The 23,912-nt window shown below is 30.2% G+C and overlaps 1 protein-coding gene across 1 annotated transcript in view; it reads left to right on the top strand.

Moving 5' to 3' along the window:
* The window catches only part of LOC132935942 (transcription factor collier-like), a 96,116-nt gene extending 89,186 nt beyond the window's left edge, over positions 1–6,930 (top strand). The window contains 5 exon segments of the mRNA XM_061002592.1: positions 42–130; positions 1,034–1,189; positions 1,191–1,257; positions 1,898–2,248; positions 4,761–6,930. Coding sequence (XP_060858575.1) covers positions 42–130; positions 1,034–1,189; positions 1,191–1,257; positions 1,898–2,248; positions 4,761–4,870 — 773 coding nt within the window. The 3' untranslated portion in view covers positions 4,871–6,930.
* Positions 6,931–23,912: the final 16,982 nt, after the last annotated feature.

The raw sequence follows: 23,912 nt of genomic DNA, 5'->3' as shown, positions 1-23,912 counted from the left end.
ATATACCTATATAATATAAAATATTATATTGATCATTTTAGCACTCAGCGAACCGACCATCGATTACGGTTTCCAAAGACTACAAAAATTCGTACCCAGATATCCAGGAGATCCTGAAAAACTACCAAAGGTAAATCAAACTTACGCATTTATATAATATATTATGACAATATAGTTATATTATTGTCAACGAAGCATCGTAATTTAGCCGCTGCGTGCCCTCTATACGGTGTTTATGCGATAGACTTGATATTATATTATATAATATTATACGCCGTATTTAATAATTATACTAGCATTTTTAAAAATTATCAATCAATAATACAATTGTATGTGAAACGAGTAAATGGATAATATTCTAAAAATGTAATTCGTTCATGTACTGCTGCAGGCCGCAGCTAATAGGTATGAAAGTCTGTCGAATACTTAAGGTACGTTTTACCTGCAGCGTCTAGCGTTTAGCGTCACTATAACGGTCCGGACTTACGTTGGCGTCACGACGTTGTTTGACACTACAGGAATACCGTCCTTAAGTAAGCGGTTGCAAGCCGACACTATTCCCAGAGAGAATTCACTATTGTCCTTCACAAAATATGCTGATGTTCAAAATTTTTAAGTATAGGTATAATTTCAAATAGATAGATAGATTTTTACTCATTTTTTCGAATCATCATCATATCTACTGTAAATTGTTAGGCGGATGATTTTTTTGAAAATGTTTATGCACTTAAATCAAAATCCAAACGATCAACAACGACCAGCTCTGCTTTATGGAACAGCATAATATAACAACCGTTGCGGTCGACGTGTGATCACCACCCATTTAATACCGTTTTACCAATACCGATTATCGCACATATTAATATTCTAAAATAAATTCACTTACTATATTAAAACCACCAAATGCAGCGCATAACGCATCAATGGTGGAGGGTCACGATATGCATATTATAATATGACGAGAACAATACGTGCTCAGTATAAATAACTCGATGTCTATTATCACACACGTTATAATTTGGTATTTTCGCAGGAAGTGATCCTGAAGCGGGCCGCGGATTTGGCGGAAGCACTGTATACGATGCCCCGAAACAATCAGCTGTCACTGTCGCTGCCCAGGTCACCGTGCTCGCGGGACAGAGATGGCAACAACATGTCGACGACGGCGGGGGCGGTGGGCACCGGGTTTAAACCCGTACACCGGACAGTTAGCGGTGACGGTTCACGACCACGGTGCAAGTGGTCAATGGAACGACGGTGAGTGCTGTAATGAGATCATTTTATTATATTATTAGTTATTAGTTATTATTCCTATAATTTCAACTAGTCGAACATGGTATCTTACAGTGTTTTTCGATCAAGGGTGGTTATTTCAGGGGTAAACAATGGAAAATGGAGAGGAAATCCCTCCTAAAAGTTCAAACTGCCCCGGGTAGGATTAAGTTCTTCGAGTACAATTATATTTGTACTGTTTATTCGTTCTCTATGCTTGGAGTTGTGGTTTCTCACATTAACTCCGACTTAGGTATGTGTAATGATAATATTATAAAGACAAATTGTGAAGCCAAGCTATGCTTAAATGTATAAAAACATTTTTATTTAATTTCAATAAAAACAAATATAAAATAATAAGACCACGCTAGGTCTGGACGTGCCTTAATAATTCAATAATTTAACGTATTTAATATTATATTCAAATTTCGTTCTGGCGTGTTAGCCAATTTGTGTAAAAGTCGCCATCCTAGTAATATAATATTAATATGGTATTGGCTACGACACGGAATACAATCTGTATTATGATTTATAATACTGTTTTAAAGCATATAGCAATTTAACATTATTCCGGCCAAGTGTTTTTCTTTTTTTTTTAATACGAAACCCATTGCGTTATCCGCAGACGATTACGGACGCGGTCAGAGCAGCAGCGTGTCGCCCCGAGGCGGCGGTTACGGGTCCAGCGCATCGACACCGCACTCGACCAACGGCACGAACGGAAGCACGTACATAAATCCGCCACCGACCAGTGGAGGAGGCGGTGGCGGAGGTGGTGGAGGTGGTGGAAGTGGAGGTGGTGGCGGAGGCGGCGGAAACCCGTCCAATTCCGGTCCCAACAACGGTAACGGGGGAAATTCCGGTTACAATGGTTCTGCCATGCCCAACACCACGTCGGCTGCGTCGTCTGTTCAGCTGACCAACATGAACTCGCCCACGGCCACCTCGCACCCGTCGCTATTCAACTCTTCTTCGAGTGAGTATAAATACAACGACGACAATTTTATACGGTAGTAGAACAGCGCGCTTGTCCGTAGTTATTTGCCGGCTATACATTTTTATATATACAGTGTGTTTCACTTAAATGCTAAGTGGGGTAACAAGAAAAAGTCTTGTAGGATGACCTTAGATTAAGATGGACATTTTCGAGGTAGATTTAGGTTTACTATAATTAATAATTATGCATAATCTGGGCGCAAATTTTTAAAAAACGGTGTCTAGTCATATTATTTTTGTTCATAATTATCATAGCCATAGGCACGTACGCTGCAGAGGGATGTTTCGGGTGTTCAAACACCTTCCTCCGTCGAAATGTTTGGGTTTTTTATGGTTGCCAATTATTACAAATACTAGTTGGTGTAGTCAGTATGGATTTATTTCTGTGATGTTTATTCTTTATTATACTTAACTTATCCATATTGGCATATTAACTTTATAGATATTACGAGGAAAAAAGTTTTGTGAGTGTTGTTAACTTTTCATTATGTTTATTGGAAAAAAAATTAGTTTTATAATTTCAATTTTCTGATTTTCAAGAACTAATTTACATCTTTTTTCCCCTGATTATAAATGTATACTGTATTGCCTTCATAATATTATTACTGCCATCGCCCATTTTGCAATCGATCCAAACATCCTTTGTTATGTTTCTTAATTACTGTAGTAAAACTAATTGTTATTGTTATTTTAGTAGTTATGAATCTCCGTGAATAGCCGCGAATAAAGTGTGAAAAATACTTATCACATTATTATAATATAGCCTAGGTATATAGATTTTTAGTGCGCAGATTCCGATTAGTGGATATAATATTTATTATGTGTAGTTTATGAGGTCATCACAGAATCTAAAAACAAGACACAAACCAAATATTATATTATGTTAAATACCATTGTCCGTGTAAAACATTGCGCTATATGTCTACATATTTTAATAGTATGCTTAGCTCTTAGATATACGTTATGAAGCAAAGATACTAGGCTGCATGTTGCAACAGAAAATCGATTCAAGACAATATTATATTATACAGTAAAGTTCATATTTATTTCTATATTTTATTTAACTTGCATCTGTTTATTACCATTTTAAGTAATATAAAAACATGTCCTTCATAATATAATATACTTAAGACCAGGGATAGCAAACATTATAATAACGTTATATTTAACAAAAAAACGATTGAAATTTATAAACGTAATTATAACGGAAAGTGATAATCAAAAATAATTAAATACTGCAAAACAAAACATAATGATCAACAAAATATATTATATATCATTAAACAAAACATAACGCAAAACGTAACTTATAGAATATCATTAAACGAAAAATATCACAAAACGTAATTTATAGAATTTCATTAAACGAAAAATAACGCAAAACGAAATATTTTAAAATCTACTTATTTAAAAGGTCTATTGGTTTCGTAGAGACATTTATTTCATCCATACGAATATTAGTATTGACCTACCCCCATTAGTTATTAATTATTATTAATACATTTAATAGGTAACATTATTCTAAATAACGATAAACGCAAAACTTGGATAACGTTTTAATTCTGAAGAACACTAAATGCAAAACTTGTAAAACGTTTTAATTCTAAATAACAATAAACGCAAAAATTGTGTAACGTTTTAATTGTAAATAACATAAAACAGAATTTTCTTTCAAATGCAAGCCCTGTTTAGGATGCTAATAGATTTATTGAATAGTGCATTGAACATTTTGCATGCATTTTGCGATATTTATACATACATTAAACTCAAAACAATATAGTTTTCGCTTAATCACTTGTGGTACACCCATTAACATTATAATTTTTGATGGACAACATTTAGGTTTTTCCATATTGTCTAATTTGCTGTACCAGTGTCTTGTGTGGAATCGGAATGCTCCCAGTTTAATATCATGTGCATTTTAGTTTTTGTATAGATTATCTTTTTGTGCACACGTTATAATGTAATATATCCGAGTATTTGATTGTAGGTATGTTGTACGATTGTAAGACGGAGACAACAAATGCATGAATAGAGGAGAATTAAGTCTTTATCGTATCGTTTTTATTTTTTCGAATAGACATATATAAAAAATGTATGAGGTTCGGAAAACGTAAAAATAACAGATTTATATAACAATTATAACATTATTCATATTAATGATATTGTCAAAAAAATAAAAACATACGACACGGAAAATATATTTTCCTATAATATGTAAAAATTTGGTGTCCCTACTTATATGAGGACTACGAAAGACCGAGAGTTTCCTCGAAAAATTATTTTTGCAAACAACTTAACTGACTTACACTACATGGTATATCCTCATTAGTCATTCTTTTTACTGTAGATATTATAATATTATGCTCGCTTAATAATAATTGCATTATAAATTATAATATAATTTTCGTTTGAAATCTCGCGCGTTGTCGATCATCATCATAATGTGTGGCTTTTTATTATTAATTTACTATAATTTTACTTTATTACAGGAATGGGCACTTTGGTTACATCTCCGTTTGCAATGAATCCGTTCGCTCTACCTAACTGCAACGGACAGCCGTACGCCACAAGCCCGTTAATCAGCTCGTCAGCGAAATAAATATAAAAGACACAATGCGCCTTTAAAGTAGTGTCGATTATGTTTTCTAGTATAGTTGTCAAACTTAATCGACTGTACACACCGATCCGAGAACACGACACTTCCGCATAATAGGTTTACAATACGCATTGTTATTATTAAAAACATTTAATCATTATTTATTATTATTATTATTATTATTGTTATTATAATTATTATTATTACAGTCCGGATTTTTATTCTGCGAGTACACCTAAAATAATATGTTTGTATAATATTAATTATTATACAATATTAAATCTCAAACAGATCAATTAAATGTGACGCATGTAAAGATATCTCCGATGAATGTAAATTCTTCGTTGTTTAAACTCGAAAACGACTTTCATACTATTTATTTATTTTTTAAGAGTAGGTATAATGATGTAACTACTGTTAAATATATAATTTAAAATGCACATTCTACTACCTATGAATAAACATGATTAAATCACTATCGACGTTTTAAATAAAATTATCGGATCAGTGTGTTGGAATGAAAATAATTATTATCTCAGGTTCAAAAAATACTCCGTTACCGATCCTATTTACATAATTAAAGACCACGAAGATGTGATGCACTATACATAACATTTTTATTCATAAATACTACTTATAAATGAAGGTCCGTGTTTTCGATTTTTACTACGAGACCATAATAGAAAAATGGGAAAACGTCTATACAACTTCTTCATATACAAATTATTCATACAAAACCACATATTATGGAACATTTATTATCACTATTTAAAATAATTTTATATGACCTCTGTAATAAAAAAAAAATTAATTAAAATATAAAATATAAAATCTACACAATGTTTATAGTATCATGATAAAATAACATAACATGATGGCAACAAACTGACATATCGTTGGGTCTTGCGTTTTATACTTGTATCCAGTTTGCCTCATAATACACTATAAAATACACACATATATATATATGTAATATGTATATATATTAATCATGACAACCAATGAATAGCGGTGCACTGGATACTGGTGGTCGGTATATTAAGAGCATGCGTATGATTAAATTTTCATCATACCACGTTATTTTATCATAGTATTATATAATATTATAAGTGTGAACAGCTGTATACATTTATAAATTATAATAAGTAAAATCATAAAAAATCCGGACAATAATTTATTATTATAGTCGGCATAATAATAATTGTTGTCACCTAATGGTGTAGGACATTTTTGATTCTGTCTTACTGACCAACATATTATTATGTAATAAATAAAAATAATAATGACAATTTAAATATTAAATTTTAATGAATTTCGATAACACTATTTTTGTATAAAAAAAAAATATATATATATTATATTGTATTTAGAAATCCTATTGTAAACTATATTCTATTTAATCTTATATTATTATATGTTGTATGATAATACATTCTGTTCTTTGTTTCTTTTTATTTTCAAAATATTTTGTTGTTCTTTTTAATTATGTATGTAATTTTCGTTTTGTGTATAGTTTCTTAAAATTAATAATGATTTTTTTATCTAGTCTAATTGTAAAAATATATAATGAGTTAAGTTGAAATTTCCTCGCAAAACCACGTATTTTATTGCAGTAACCCGAAGCGAATGTAATACATTTTAGAACATAATAATCCTACAAATGAAATAATTTATATAATATTTTATGTATACAAAATTATTAAAAAAAATTTTTTTTGTGATAATCTGACATACTAATAATAATAATTTCCCATGTCTTAAAAATATTATTGTTAACTTCGATATAAATATAATTCGATATGGTCATATATTATAATATGTAATAATATTGTCCATAACGATTGAAACAATTACATATCATACGAGCTTTGTTTGCTCTATACAATTTATGTAAAAAAAAAAAAAAAATGAAAAAATACTATTGTTATTATTTAGTGTATATTATATTATATATTATACATAAATATATATAACAATATATATTATATATAATTTTATATTATATAAACACTTTAGTTTCTTATCAGCTTCTGTAATTAGTACAGCGTCTTATAACATAATATAAATTATAAATCATAATAATATTATATATTCCTAGACTGCCATTTTTTTTGGTTGTATAAAATTGTTTTCATTGTACATATCTAATTATATACATCAGTAATAATATAATATAATATATATATTATGTACTCTAAAACTTTTGTTCAACGTTTATTATTACTATTCGATCATGTAAGTAACATTATTTTTATTTGATTTTTGAGATTAAAAAGAGACTAGCGACCAACCATTTTCTCATTGATTTGTGTTGTTGTATAGTATTAACTATTATGTCGTTCGGTTTAAGTTACTGAATTCATTACACTCTTATAACCGCGCTCTGTGGACTGTGTGACTTGTGTTCCCTCTGCCTATATTTCTTTTATTTTTGGATCTATTGTCAGATTCACATAGTCAGTAAATCATCCAGTAAAAGTACTTCGTGACCCCATGACATCCTCTCTACAGGTGAAGTATTAGTTATGAATTATGATGAAATATTTATTATACATGTCGACAACGGCAAGAAAATAAAAAATGTGCGTTTTGTGAATAACGAATGGAATCAAATACCATTGCTACGTGTGTGCATGGTAAGAAGGCGTTATTGAGTTTTGAAGTAGGGACTAAGACTAAAAAAAAGTATTTACAAGTTTCGTGTACTCCCCACTTTATAGTGGTCGGCAGACGAATGGTTGGCATTCCGACCATTATTAGAAGCGCACGAATCAGGACTGAAGAGAAGGTCAGGTGTTTGATAATATTATTTTTTAGTTTTTTTTTTCACCAACATATTACATTTATATAGCATATAACACTACAACGAGTTATTTAAAACAATAAATTTAAAAAAAAATCTTTACTTGACTAATATGCATGATATTATGTATTAACATAGATACAAATTTCTAACTTTTTTGCAATATACATCAACACAATACATTGACTGAAATTTAGAGGTAATTCATGTACAACATTATAATTTGTTATGTTTACAAATTTAAACTTACAATGTAATCATTAACATAAGTTATATTACAGGGGCGGATCCAGACCAAGATAACGAGGTCATTTGCGGGGGGTTAATTGGGGTGGAGGCAAGGAGGGAATTTGCCCATGTCTGATTTTAAAAGCCGGTGCCCAGTGCTTTTTGGTTAACCATTATATTATATTTTATTAGCGCAAAAACATGCTTATATATTTATAGCAAAATAATATTTTATGTAGGTACTAAGAATTTATTGTCACAATGATAAATTGTTAGTTAATAATTACTATAATTAACAGTTGGAGTATATTTATATTTAGACGCATGTGTGCCTGAAAGTTGGTATGCATGCATGTATGTGTGTATGAATGTGTGTATGTATGTATGTATGTATGTATGTATGTATGTATGTATGTATGTATGTATGTATGTATGTATGTATGTATGTATGTATGTATGTATGTATGTATGTATGTAGGTAGGTAGGTAGGTATGTACCTATATGTTTTATGAATATGTAAAAATTATGTGCTTGCGAGCGGTTGTCTTTGAAGTTACCCGGCTATTCATTAGGGCTGGTCAAAACTTTTCCCTCCCTCTATCAAAAACTGAAAAGACGCTACTCAACACACATGAAATAGATCAAATTTAAAAAAAAAAATTTTGATATAGGTTAGTCTTTTTTAAAGTATTTATTTACGTACATACACAGTTACGTAAACACAGTCACAGTTTACGTCACTTTTCACAGTTTCGTATATAGAACAATTAAATTAATTAAACGAATCCCTATTTACCCTTGAAGTAATTAAGTCAAAAACTTAAGTTTGGGACGAGACGCCCCAATCGCCCACCCCCTTCTGGATCCTCCCCTGAGTTATAATAATAATATTTAAAAAAAAAAATAATACAAATTATATTAATATTACATTCTACATTTTCATCTTGCAGTGTTTGATAATAACTATACATTTTATTAATGTGTAGACCAGCAGATACCTGCTATGTATATTGTATATGTATAGGGTATATTAGGTGTTTACATATAGTTTAAATTATGATCGTTTGCATTATTAAAAAGTTTTCTGGCATTTTATTTTATGGTAAGTAACTATTAATGCACTACAATTAAAAATTAATAGTTTTTTTCAATCTAAAAAAATATAAAATATGCATTTGTGGAGTAATGAATCAACAATATAATGAAATTATTTCAAAAATAACCTTATTAATTACAAATACGTGAGGTGATTCCATGGCCCCGTGAGTATATGATGAGTGGTGACTCACCAATGGTGTAGGTACTGATATAACACTCAGGTGTAATTAACCCTAGGATTTTTTTTCCACCTAGAGCAAAGTACAAAATTGGTGTTCAGCACTCTCTTATATTATAATAAAAATATAAAATAAACATTATAAATATCTTACGATTTAGCACCATTTAGAAAAGCCACCCGATGCCAGTAACCTCTTTGTCCCCTCCACAACACCCAGGCTTTGATGAGTTAAAAAGCTTAAAATACAATTCCTTGAGGCGCCACTTGATTAATAAATCTACAATCTTGGGATTTATTTGTAGTTATCACAATTCCCAACTATACTATGATGATTGGATTGTGACTTGCGAGTGAGCTGACTGAAATCCTTTGGCTTTAGTTTAAGCCCCGAGGCCTAAAAAGTCAATAGGAATGTGGACATTCAAATTCGTTACCACTTATCAGTTACCAGTATTATACCTACCTACCTATATTGGTTGGAGGTCAGTGGTGTATTTATATAATATTATTTTACATTAACACGTTGTACTATAATACATTTACGTTACCATCATTTTATAGATTGAATTTTAAACGCTTCCTTGAATGCTATCTCATAGACTCAACATCCCTTACTCTCCACACAACAATTACTGCAAATCACGACTCATATTATGTCGCCATCCATTAATCATTATATTATGTGACCCAACTCTATATAATATGACTATATTAATACCCAGTTAGGTTCTAGTCATTAGTTTGGTTTTAGTCTTATTGTTAATTTAAATCATACTTTATGTTACTACGTTTAGGCTTGTCCTGTGTATATATATATATATTAATATAAATAAATAATTACAAGTAACAAGTTCGATCGGTCAAACGGCGTCGGTTAGTTATATTTTAGTCTAAAGAATGAGAATGGCTAGAAAAGTGTATTTTATTGAATATTTCCCAATTCAATGATTACGTTGTGTCGTTTTCTATAATATCATAAACATTTCGTACATGCATTACTGCTTTAGATACTGAAAATTCGCAAAAATCGTCAAAGGCACAAGCAATCGCAGAATGATGCTCGTATATTATATATAGATCTCCGACAGTATGAATAGCAAAACTCGTCCATCTATAATATTATTATTAAGACTTATTAGTGTAATACTGTACGAGTTATGAAGGCTGTTGTAAATTGCAGGGGACAGCAGCACGTCGGCACATCATTGGCCCTCCCTCGTAGTTCGTTCGCCAAACTTATTCTGCCCCAATTTCGACCGCACCGCTCGCGGGTGGATCATTAATTATATCGCACCGCGTAAATTGATTCGTATGCTCCGTCTCTATACACATACGTACAACGTACACAGACGTATAAAAAAAAGGAAAAAATATCGGTCCGCGCTGGATTTATTTGTTTATTCGCCCGTCGTCGTCGTCGTCGTCGTCGTCGTTACGAAACTCGCGCAGTGGCTGGGAATACGCGCTCCCCTGAACACCAAACTCGGAAATGATTAATTTCAATTATACGCTCGAGAACCACGGGAGACTATAATACACGCACACGCACTCGATTTGTTTGCTCTCGCGTCCCCATATCGTTTACCATATGTCCTACCCCCCCGCCCCGGCTCGTAGCACAATGCTGCTCGCAGTTAAGTATTTGTTTTGGCCTCTTCGGGTATCGGGTTTTTTTTCCACATATATATAATATTATATACATTTGATTTTTTAACAACCTTGGCTCTTCTCAACCCCTCCAATCACACACACACACATACACACACACACGATGCACTTGCGTAATACGTACTAGTATAGGAAATATGCGGGTGTGTATATATTTATTGTATAGGTATACGAAACGAGACGTACAAACATCGATGATGGCTATAATATATTATGTACAATAATATACCACTTCACACACACACACACACACACAAACACACTGTGACATGCGCGTAATATCTATGGTGAGGTTTTTTTTTTTTAATTCCTATTCGCGGTGATGGCGTTTTATTTTATCCTACCTATTCGCTGCTCGGACTCTTGGCCGATTTTGTTTGTTCGCGAAATTGGAAATCCATCGATCGCTTCAGCCAGGTTTTTTTTTCGTTTTCCTGTAATATTTTATTACGTTAACGATATAATATTACGTATATAGGAGGCATAATATCATCTTATATCCGATAGCGATCGTTCTTGCCACGGGGTACAGATGTCTATATTCTATATTATACTATTATATATTTTGTACGTTGTACTATAGCTATATTATGCCTATTTAGAAATCTGCAGTGGTTCTTGCCATCGACGTAGACGACGCTAAGTACGAAGGTATATGCGCCGAGATACACGACTGATATTAGATAATAATATAGATGAGTCATATCATATTCAATTTATTTAGCATAATATTATTATACACAATCTAAAATCGTATTACATATTATTATGACGCGACATACGCGGCACGAGTACGAATGAATATGTATGAGCGAAAATCGAAAGGGAGGGCTATACCCGCTCGGATCCGCTATATACTATCTATACGGTCGAAGTAGAATAATTCCCTGCTCGTACTCGTCGCACACACTAGTCCGAATTATAGTACAACAATAACAACAATATAATAGGCTCCTGTTATTTTTATTCAGAGCTTAACCGACCCCCTTGCAGACGATTTTTTAAAATTGAATTTCCACCCGCGCATCGTTGTCGACGACGCCGAGGTCCAATTATGTTAATAGTACCATTGTCCTCTTGCACTAGGTATCTGGTCGAATATTATTAATTTACCCAACATTATAACGAATTATTTAAAATACTCATCATGCAACTATTGTACTTTTATAAACTTTTGCGGTAATAACGCTGACGAGTAATGAGTAAAAATCATAAAATTATTATCACACAATACTTATCCCGGTCATTGTAATAGCGAACGATACGAATTTCTACCCAAAATCATTTATTATTACCTAGGTTATAGTATTTTTAATAAATTATAACATCTGCTGTACAATAATTAAGTAAATCGGGTTCAGGAAATCTCCATAATTACTATTGGAAATTCTCAAAATGGTTCAAAATTAACATAAGTCATCAGACAAGACAATATGTTGGCGATCATGTTAATGTGGTTCACGTGTACACAAAAGCACGAGCCACCCATGTCATCACTAAGGTTATTTGTATACGGTTCCCATTTCCCAGATGTTGTCTATTGAATGTCCAAACTCGAGTTATTTAATTATTATGTGTGAATAGCGACGAACATGAAAGTAAAGTTCAATTTAAATTAATAATAAAGCTATAATTAGGTTCATAATATTATTTAGTATTAATGTTTTATTTTAATGTAATTCTTGTTGAATAAATAATTTAATAAATATTTTTTTTTTGTTACTGTTATAGTTGATATTGATGTTTGTATTAAATATAGGTACTTAAAAAAATGTTTATAATATAATATTATATGTATAATAATATAGCATGCGAGTATGATGTATAACGTATGATAATAAGGTAAAGTTATAATTTGAACGATATTACGCATTTACTAGTTTACCATTAAGAGGACGCCATACCACGTCTCCTCATAAGCGCAACTAGGGTTAAAATTCTTAGGGAGTACAGTCCACCTAACAAAACTATTAATTTATAATAAGTAATAACCCATAGGTGGCTTATATCTAAATCAATAAGGAATATTTTTATTTTTTTTTTTTGGGGGGGGGGCTAAATCACAGTCAAGGGGGATAAGCCCCCCCCCCCCCCAGTTGCACCACTGTGTTTCCGTCTTACAAATATTGTATATTATAGCAAATTGTACGCTCTGAATAATTCATTAAATTCTGTTATGTTTAATTTTAGAGTGGATTGACATTACCAAGTTTAGAAGTAAGAATATTATTTATCTACTTAGGTTTTGCTTATATTTTAATTTTAAAGGAAGTTTCGGGCATTTAAAAAAAGAAAATTGCTTGTACATTTTAAAATGCTCACAACTCGCTTTCAAATTGAAATATACAAAAAAATCACTCTAAAATTAAGCACAACATAGTAAAATGAATTACTCAGAACGTACAATTTGCCAAGGCTGGGCAAGTTAATGATTTTTTTTTAACTCGTTAAGTTATTATAAAATAATTAAGTTAAGTTAAGTTATTTAAAATAAATACGTTAAGTTAAGTTATTTTAAAATAATTAAGTTAAGTAAAGTTATTTTAAAATAATTAAGTTAAGTAAAGTTATTTTAAAATAATTAAGTTAAGTTATTTTAAAATAATTAAGTTAAGTTAAGTTATTTTAAAATAATTAAGTTAAGTTAAGTTATTTTAAAATAATTAAGTTAAGTTAAGTTATTTTAAAATAATTAAGTTAAGTTAAGTTATTTTAAAATAATTAAGTTAAGTTAGGTTATTTTAAAATAATTAAGTTAAGTTAAGTTAAAAGTTACTCGTAATTTTTAGTTAACTCGTTATGTTAAAAGTTAATTTTGAAAAAAAGTAACTTAACTTGGTGTAAAGTTTAAATTTGCTAATTTACAAAAATAAAAAATACCAAACACATAACAATATGGTTTATTAGATAGTTTTTATTTACGCTTAAGAAAATTACTGGGGAAATATAAAATCATACATCAAAGTAAAAACCTCATTCAAAAATTTGCATTATAATAAATTTTTTGGACAAAAATTAAATTAATTTAGATACTTTTGATATAAAATTAACTTGAAGTTCACACGTTAATCTTGAAAAAAGTAACTTATTAAATAAAAAATTAATTTAAAAAAAAGTAACGAGTTAAAAAAAATCGTTAACTTGCCCAGCTTTGTAAATAACTATTGAGAAAATCGAAAAGTTACCTCTTTAAAGTACCATCTTGATCCAATTTTCTAAAAGATAAGATACTTTATGTTAAAATCGATGCACTCCTTCTGGTAGAGATTTTGTAAAATAAAAAAAATAAAAAATAAAAATAACTAACACCATTGTAAAACCACTATAGCTTCCTCACTCCGCTCAGAATCTAAAATGAGTGATGACTATAACTACTAAATATTATAATATAATGTTGACACATAATACACAACCACACTCTCTCTCACACACGTACACTACCTATATTACTAAAATACTAAAATATTACAATAATATTGCTTTGTATGTATAAATACTTAAAATAATGTTTAAAGGTATTAATCGACTTTTGACGATGCATATGAAGGAGAGAAAAGGAGAGGTTTTGTGGTGGCAGCAAGGGTAGGCCAACTTCACAACTTTGGAAGATCATATCACAGCTTTGGAAGACTAACAAATTTCTGGGTGGGCATAGGATTTTTTAGCGAATTAAGACGTAACTTTTAATTATAGTTTGGACCAATTTGAGTAAGATGGGTGGGCTAACCCCAGAACTTTGGAAGCTCATATCTCAGCTTTGGGAGACTATCAAGGGTGGGCCACGCAACTTTTAGGAATTTAAGTAGGCACTTTTGATGCAGGTTTGGGGTGATTTGAGTAAGATAGGTGGGCTGCCTGAAGTTGGACCACCCTTGAATAGGAAAGGACGTAATAACTAGGAAATTCCGGGAATGGACTCTCAAATTCTAGCAAATTACTCGCAAACTTTTGGCATACATTTTGAACGGATTGTATGAAGTCGGTGGGCAAACTTCATTGGCCGTCATTAACTAATTTTTAAGAACATAAAACTGATGGTTTTAATACGAACATTTTTGCTTACTGGTTTTGAATTTGCTTTTAAGTCTTTGATATAAATAGACGATTTTTTATGAATTTCTAACTTAAAATAAGTTGTAAATGTTCGTGATTTTTACGAATTTCGTCAAAAATTTAACTTCTTTTGCTCATAAAAAATACTGTGAATTTATGTTTAACTTTTTTTTTTTAATTTTCACTATCAACAACTTATGAGGAACCTTACTAGAAACCTACTAATTTTCAAATGTTTTGACCAAGCAAAAATGGTTTATCGTCAATAATTTAAAAACAACTAATACAATTTGAAATTTTCATATGCGATAAGTAGCTATTCGTCAATACTGCTGATAAACTTGTCTGTTTTTAGAATTCATTGTGTTCAAAAATATTTTGCTGTTTTGTACAAAGAAAAACTATAAATATAAAATATATACAAATTTTTTGTTTGAAAACAATAAAAATACTGCAGACGATGCCGAAAACTTTGACCAAGTGTCATATTTGTTAACTAAATATTAAAAAATCGTGATTGGGGGTGGTTAGACACATCCCCTCCCCACGCCAAACTGACAGGACGGCCCTGTCTTATATTCCATAACACTATTATAATATGGGTCGTTAAATCAACGAAAACGGAATTTTTTTCCTTTTCTACGATTAACATTTCTTAGCTAGAGGCGTCCTCCGCGGGTATATTATCAGCTACTGTGAATGGTCTTTTGATGACCATTTAACCAGCTATTACTGTGTGTGTAAACCTACGTTTTTTGACCATCATGCGTCAAGTCTGATCCACCGCCTGGTGGGATTATAAAAACGACTGTGTCGAATTTCGTCAGCTGTAGAATTTTCAACGTTCCCAAAACGCCGTCGCCCGTAAAAAAAAAAAATACGATACGATAGGAGACGATAACACGCCGATGTGTACGCGATGATTGACGTGGCGTCGGCGGCGGTATAAGTGCAATGTGTAATTTGTGTGTAAACAACAAAAGCGTCGCGTGGCCCGTCGGACGGCCGCGGAGATCCGCGTGGGAGACGCGCCGCCGGCTGTCATATCTGGTCGTTTGATACTAATAAGCCCGTCGGTTTTATCAATAAAAATGTAACTAGACTCTTCCCGGTCTACCGTCGGGCACGTGCCGCGAGCGGCGTACCGTATACGAAAAAATTATGGAAAAATGAAACAATAACATTTGTGTTTTCCGAAACGTTTACATTGTCTGCACGTGTTTGTAATGTTATTGTAATTATTATTATTATTATTATTATTATTATTACTATCGTATAATATAATATAATATATTATTATATTTTATAATATAGTAGGAATAATATGTTGTAGGAATATGTTTGCGATATATTGTGTGTGTGTCTTCACTCTTTTGGTTGATGCAAGGGTGGCGATTTATTTCAAAACGACGCGACGACAAAATAATAATAATAATAATAATATTATGTTATCGCATGGCGATATGACCCGCGATATGTACTGTGGAGGGTGGATATCCCGTGTAAGCACATAAGCACATTTAAATTTTGTATTGAATTTTCTGGCACACTGAGATACAAAACTGTTTTGCAATCTTTTATGATTTTGTATTTTTAAAAAGTCTTTTATGCATTTTTATTACCAGCTATTTAGAAAATTTCGTAACACAAAAATACAAAATACCTACTGAATAATTATCCGACGCTGATAAAAACTACTTTTTACTTAGATCGAAACTTTTAGCATGTAATGTACGTTAAACCACAGAAAAAACAAATATAATAATAATATATTATGTACTAATATAATACTTTGTTTACGACAACTTACGGCCAATTATGGTTATATGCAATTTGTCCACTAAATACTAATATATTATAAATTATAAGGTACAAGTCTTTACCTATTATAGTTTAGGCTCTATGTTTATTCTCTGACAGGAAACATCGATTAAGGGGGATCAGAGGGGCATGGCCCATTGATTTTGGGCCTACATTTTATCACCGAAATATTTATTTTTTGAGTGCGTTCAATACCGTTTTAAAAAATAAAATAATTTCCGTAGGTAAAAATTATAAAAAAAAATGTTCTTCATTTTATACCACGAAAAATTACTAAATTATAATAAATTTAAAATTGATATTCTATTATTCTAATAAGTGATAAAAATATGATGAAGTTTATAAAATTGGAGTTGTCAGTTATGAACCCTGATATAAAATAAACATGGTCACAGATCAAATTAAATAGGTGGATTATATTATATTATTATTTAATATAATCTGTGGCATGACTAAAATAAAATAAAATTAAATCACAAATAATGTAAAAATATAAATACCTACATAAATTTTCGATTCAGAAAATTTCGATTTTCTTTAACTGTATTTTTTCTGATAGGAAAGTGAATCTAGTTGGTACATTGGGAGATCAAAAGTAAAAATGTCCCTGTAGTTTTTAAAAGTACCGTGAAAAACAAGAGACAAATTAAGGAAAAACGGGAAATTTTACGCAAAATCGGTTTTCGACTGAATCGATTTTGGTTTTTGGTGTAATTCTAATTTATAATCCAACCTTATTGTATACATAAAAAAAATGGCAAATATAAATTTGCTTACTGACTCAACATAATGATTTAAAATATTTTGGATTCCGAGCGGAGTGATGAATGTATATTATTGATTTTACCATTTTACAATGGTATATACCATTGTAAAATAAAATATAACACATATGTGTTTTATAATTTTTTTTTTATCTATTTGGTTTTTTTATTTTTGTGTCTTTCATCACCGTTTGGAGCAGTAAAATTGATTCGATTTTCATTAACAGTATCTTGTTTGATGGGAAAGTGAATCTAGTTGGTGCATTTGGGAGGTCATTTCCAATAGTTTTCAAAAGCGCCGGGAAAATAATATACAAATTAAGGAAAAACGGGAATTTTTACGGAAAATCGGTTTTTGATAAGATCGATTTTGGTTTTTGGTGAAACTCTAAAACAAATGACAGTATACACATTAAATTTTCCGTGGTTGCTTATATTAGCATTTTCTATACACAAAATTAAATATTTTGATTTGTTTTAAACTGTTTACGGAAATTTTCAGTTTCCAATTATTTTTTGTTTTTTTTTCTATGAATTTCAATAAAATTTTATTGGTTGGGTCAAAAAGCTTGAAAATTTAATAGAAGGATTCTTATATATTGTTACAAAGGCAGAGAAAATTTTCATAATATCCTGACTCGTTTTGTGCTGTTTACGGGCAATTTAAAATTTCAATTTTTTTTTTTTTCCATAAATATCAACAAAAGCGTAGTAATGTAATACAAGTCCCCTGATATATTGCTACTATAGCAGTTAAAAAATATTAAAAATACATGGGCACAATTTCTTTATATAAGCATTTAAAGCTCTAATGTTGACAAAATTTAACAAATTTAAAATTAAAAAATGATTTTGTAGTTGAAAATGTATAAAATGTTCATCTTTACAGCTAAGGATTGAAAATGTAAAACAAGATTCCACGTAAATTTTTTAATTAATTACTTTAATTACAATTATACCATCAATTATGCTTAGTAATATCATAGGCTCACTTACCATTTTCGCTCAGAATCGTTTTTCGTAATCAATGTTATTATATCACTGAATTAAAATTTAACACGATCCATTACAGTGAGTATAGTGACCCATTTGTAACCACCCACTTTTTAAAATTAAGTTTTGGATAATATATAATAATCAACAATATTATAAAAGATCCGGGGAATTAATATTTATACATTTTGTTCATGGATAACATTAAGTCATTAACAATAATGTACCTACCTACATAATCAATGTTATACCTATGAATCATTTATATAATAGTTAACTTTCTACTTTTTAATCTGTAGTTGCGTTAAATTGACTGATATTGTAATAAAATTCATTTTTAAGAAGCTAACATTATTTGTATCGCCCTACTTTTTGAATAAAAATTAAATTAACGTGATAAAAATAATGTCGACTAAACCGAATATAATTAAAATTAAAAATATATAGTATAACGATAGTAACGTAATTTTATTACTTTTCAAATTTAATTAATTGTATCTTTTTCTGCATTCTTTTCAAAACGTTAATATATTATTAGTTTTTTCATGATTCACATAATATTCCATGATATTCTAAACATACCTACCAAAAAAAATGTATGATGATTCATAATTGTATAATAAAATATTTGAATATGCACTTTTAAAAATAAATGCTCTAAAAATGTAAATAATATTCAAGTAACTTTTGTAATGAATTGAATTTTGAAGGACTTTTGAAGATAATGACATTAATCATTTATGTCGCAGCGTCGGCTAAAAATAATAGTACAGAATCGTATAATCTAAGTTTTTTCTGATAAAATGTTTTTAAAAATAATAACCATAATTTAATTAAATAGACAAAATAAATAGTAGAAATAGTAAAATTTAGAAATATGCAAACATTTGTATTTTTCTCAGCATTATGAAGTATGCAAGCTTACATATTTTGTACTTGGTATATAATACGATAAATCAGAAAAAAATGTTCATAGGAATATAAAACCTCTCTATATTAATAATCTATAATATGTGTATTTTGACATAACCTAAGTACCTCATCGCTTAGATAATGTGAAAGGTAAAAAATCATACCTGGTACTTTGGTAGTTGATTTTAATCTATTAAGTGTTTTCCAACTTCTGTGCTTTGTAGCGTAATATATTTATTATTTATTTGTGCATACCAAACACTAGTGGGCAGCCAGTGATGGAACAAGATAAATATAAAATGCATATAATATTATAATATACATTGACATACCTAATATTATAATGATAATACCTATAAGGAATGCTTTGAAATTTATAAAAAAAATGTTTTTATTCCGGGCAATATATTAGTTATTCTAGTGCGTTTAATAAAATATTTTAAAATTCTTACACGAGTGAAGTTTGTTTTTGATGTTTATATTATATAATTCGTAAAGCCAAACAACAAGGAATATTATACGTCGTCAACCCAGAGATCAGGTAAGTGCTTGCAGAATGCCGTGGCATCAAAGTATCAAAAGAGATTGTAAGCGATGATTTTCTGTCAGTCATAACACTGATCAATCAAGTATATTAAACTGATTACTTACAATTGAGTACTAACACATCGGAATTTAGTGTTTCAAATTTAAATTATTGTAACAAGAATACAATTATTACGATCGTTTAAGACAGTTATAGGTAATATGGTTGTTTAAAATTTAATACACCACGGATACTAAAGCAATGCCTTTACATCGATCTAGTGGAAAGCACAAAAGTTAAACCCTTCGCAAACTCCATCCCGAGAATCATTCGCGATTTAGCCATTACCACGGCACGGCGTAACGTGCGATTAACGGCGAGAGGGCGCGACTTGTTTGTGTATGTCAACTGAAATTGTGTAATTATTGGTTTTTCCACAGAGGTGTTCGGGTGTTCCCGCATTCATATTTTGATGAGAGTAAACTAAATGTCTAAATCACTAAATCACTAAGCAGTCAAGTACCAAAACATTGTATTTTTATACAATACAAATATTTTTAGAGGAAAAAATACGTGATATTTACATTTTTGGCTATCAACGTCATAAATAATTATTCACGTAAATAAGGAAAAAAAACTAAATTTACTTTCGAAGTATTTTCAAAGTAACCAAAGTTTTTCTCATTTTTTATGTTTGAGCATACTCAGCTTATAATATATATAGTATACTACTATATACCTAATATATATATAATATAGTAGGATCAATATGGTACTTTAGAGAGTTCATTTTTCGATTTTCTCAATATTTTTTTTAACGCCACGGGAAAAACCACCATAATACTATTTTGCAGGGTTTGAAACCGTTATTAATTTAATCGGTTAGAGGTAACCGAACATTTTTTGGATACTGGTTACCGGTTTTATACCGGTCCTGTTGTTAGCGGTAACCAATTACCGGTACTATATTCAAAATTACAGGTTACATTAAAAAATGTCGGTTACCGGTAACCGATTAAATACCGGTTTTCTAAAAAAAAAATTTTACTACACTTTTGTACCCATATACTTAATACAATATTCATGTTTTTATAGGAATCAAGCTATTTTTAGATTTCCCAGTACAATATACGATAAGGGAGACCGGGACTATCGACTATCGAGTACCGTCATTACCAACTAACGATATTTTATTTTATAGTCAGGTAGGAAATAGAAATGTAGAATACCCATTATTTTAATTATTATTACAAGAATTTAGACTAGAGAAAAAAACGAAGATATAATAGTATGATTTAAGAATAGTTTTAAGAAGTAATTATTTATTAAACCATTAGTAGCTACGAGCGTATAATCATTTATGTAGCTAAAATAAATTAAACATAATATTATTATAGTTCATACGTAACAGTAGTCAGTATTTATAAATACCGGTAATTGGTTCTTAACCAGTTAAAACATATTACGTTATTATAACGTTTTATCTTAGCTGAAAAATTGTCACGGTAACCTGTAACCGATAACCGGGAGTACAAATAGGTTTATAATAACGGTAACCGATTATAGGTTCCCCAAAATTCCGCGAAATTACCGGTTTCCGGTAAAAACCGGTAACCGGTTTCAAGCCCTGCTATTTTGCTTAACTATTTTTTTCGAACGCTTTGTTTATCACCATGATAGAAACGAATAAAATTTAAAAATTACCTAATTCCCACTAGGTAGGTATATAATATACAATTGATGGTTACTTATATTAATACATATTTATGATTCATACATTTTCTTTTGTCCGCTCGGAATCGTTTTTATGAAATGCAATCATTGTATTCAAATCGAGTACTGTAATAATACAATATCCTGTCCGAGGACTAAAGGAACGCTTGACAAACTTCCACGGTGGAAGTTCCACCACCTACTGCACCCCCAGTACACTTACCCGCTTTTTTAAAAATAATAATACTTAAGTTGTGTAAGTTACTTTGTCGTTATGTAAAGATAAAAGTAATGAAATATGAATCGTTATACATTTTAATAAAATTAAAAGAAGTATTCTTTTTATTTCTTATTTTCATTAAGAAGAGTAACTATGTTTTATAAAAAAAAAAAATAGTTCACTGGTATTTCTCCAATATATTATCAATCAACAACCACCAGGTAGAATTAATAGTATATCGGTATAATTGGAACAAGATGTAAAAAAAAGGATACACCTATGTGAGTTATATAATTTAATATTGAGAATGGTTTAGAATGACCAATATACAATTAATTGTATTTACTATTTTAAGTCTAATCATCAGATTCTTTTTCAACTGTACGTCTGTACAATACTTTTTAGATGACGACCAAGGTAAGTATTTTCAAATTATACATACCTATGTACCTAATAGGTGTGTAGTTTAATGTTGATCACTACATTTCGGTAGGTATTTGACTATATTTGAATAGTAAATAATATTTTACGTACCTATAGGTACACAGTTTCGTACATACGTTATATATTATTAATTATTAACTAAACAATATCTATCCTTTGTTAATTTTAAATATAATTATTAAAGCTAATTTATATTTCATAGAAATATTTAAGGAATTAAAACATCGACCAAACATTGATTACTGTTGGTTAACTGCATTGTATTGCACAATTCTTATTTTATGTTGCAGTTAAGTTTTTTTTTTTAAAAAACATTTGTAGTTATAATTTAAAAAAATACTAAATATTTAGACATTTTATAAATTAAATTAAAAAATCATTTTCGAATGCAATAATTGTAATTAATTTAAAATTCTTACTTAAAACTTAAATTTTAATATTAGTATAAACAATAAGGATATTGAAGAATATTAAAAATTGATAACACTTTTATACATATATAATATAAATGGTAAGTACCTTTTTTTTGCGTGGTATCGACGGGGTTTTATCGATTCCGTCGTTTTAATATCAATTCCACAGGCTATCGATTCCGCCGGATATTTGTTTATGTGGATTCAGCCGATTATTTATTAAAAATAACCAATGCATCATATTATACAGAATTTTTTTTTAACAGTTTAGGCACAATAAATTAAACTATAAACTCGCCGCCCGGGTCAATTATCTACGGAGATGAGTTTAAAGTTTAATTTATTTACTATATATGCGGTTTGCTGGAAAACAAATTTGAATTCGTTATGAAGTGAACTTGAAATAGAATTTCTTATAAATGTGTTAATTACATTTTTAGTTCAATATATTATAATAGGTACCCTCCCCCCAAATCAATCCTGCTAACTACGAATCATATAATAAACACGTAAACCATAAGTGGGTATTGGGTCTTCCCCAGTCAATCATCTAGTCAATCTACAATTATTATAATATTTGTATATGGGTACAACATTAAAGAAAACATAATATTATTATTTATTATTTATTTACATTTTTATACCTAAGTGTCCTATTATACATGTTTGAGGGAATAATGTAGGAAGTAGGTAAGTACGTAAAAGTGTGAATCCTGCCTAATTTTAATTATCATTAAAAATGCCTCCCACACATTCAATCAAAAGTCCACCAATGACTTAAACCGATATACACTGTCTGACGTATCTATATCAAATTCACAATCAGTCAGATTTCCCCATAAGCGTATTGCACGGAATTGAATTTACGTACGTTGCGCCAGCCCGGCCCATTTCGAAATTTTGGAAAATTTTTTCACCAATATTTAGCATGCAATTAGCATGAATTTGCACGACTAAAATTAGAATTTGCATGATATTAGTTTAACGGTTAAATCCAAAATTTGATGAGCCGGGCTGGCGCAACGTTGCGCTAGCCCGGCACAAAAGAAAAAATATAGATATCGAATATTTAAATATACCAATATTTAGCACGCCATTCGCATGGATTCGCACGACTGTCCCCGGAATTCGCACGACATTTTTTTACGGTTAAAAAACAATTTTAGTGTTTTTACCGTTGCGCCAGCCCGGCCCATTATATAAATTC

This window comes from Metopolophium dirhodum, chromosome 1, assembly GCF_019925205.1.
Source record: "Metopolophium dirhodum isolate CAU chromosome 1, ASM1992520v1, whole genome shotgun sequence".
In the NCBI taxonomy this organism is placed as follows: Eukaryota; Metazoa; Arthropoda; class Insecta; order Hemiptera; family Aphididae; genus Metopolophium; species Metopolophium dirhodum.
This window is presented reverse-complemented; position numbering and strand designations above follow the sequence as displayed.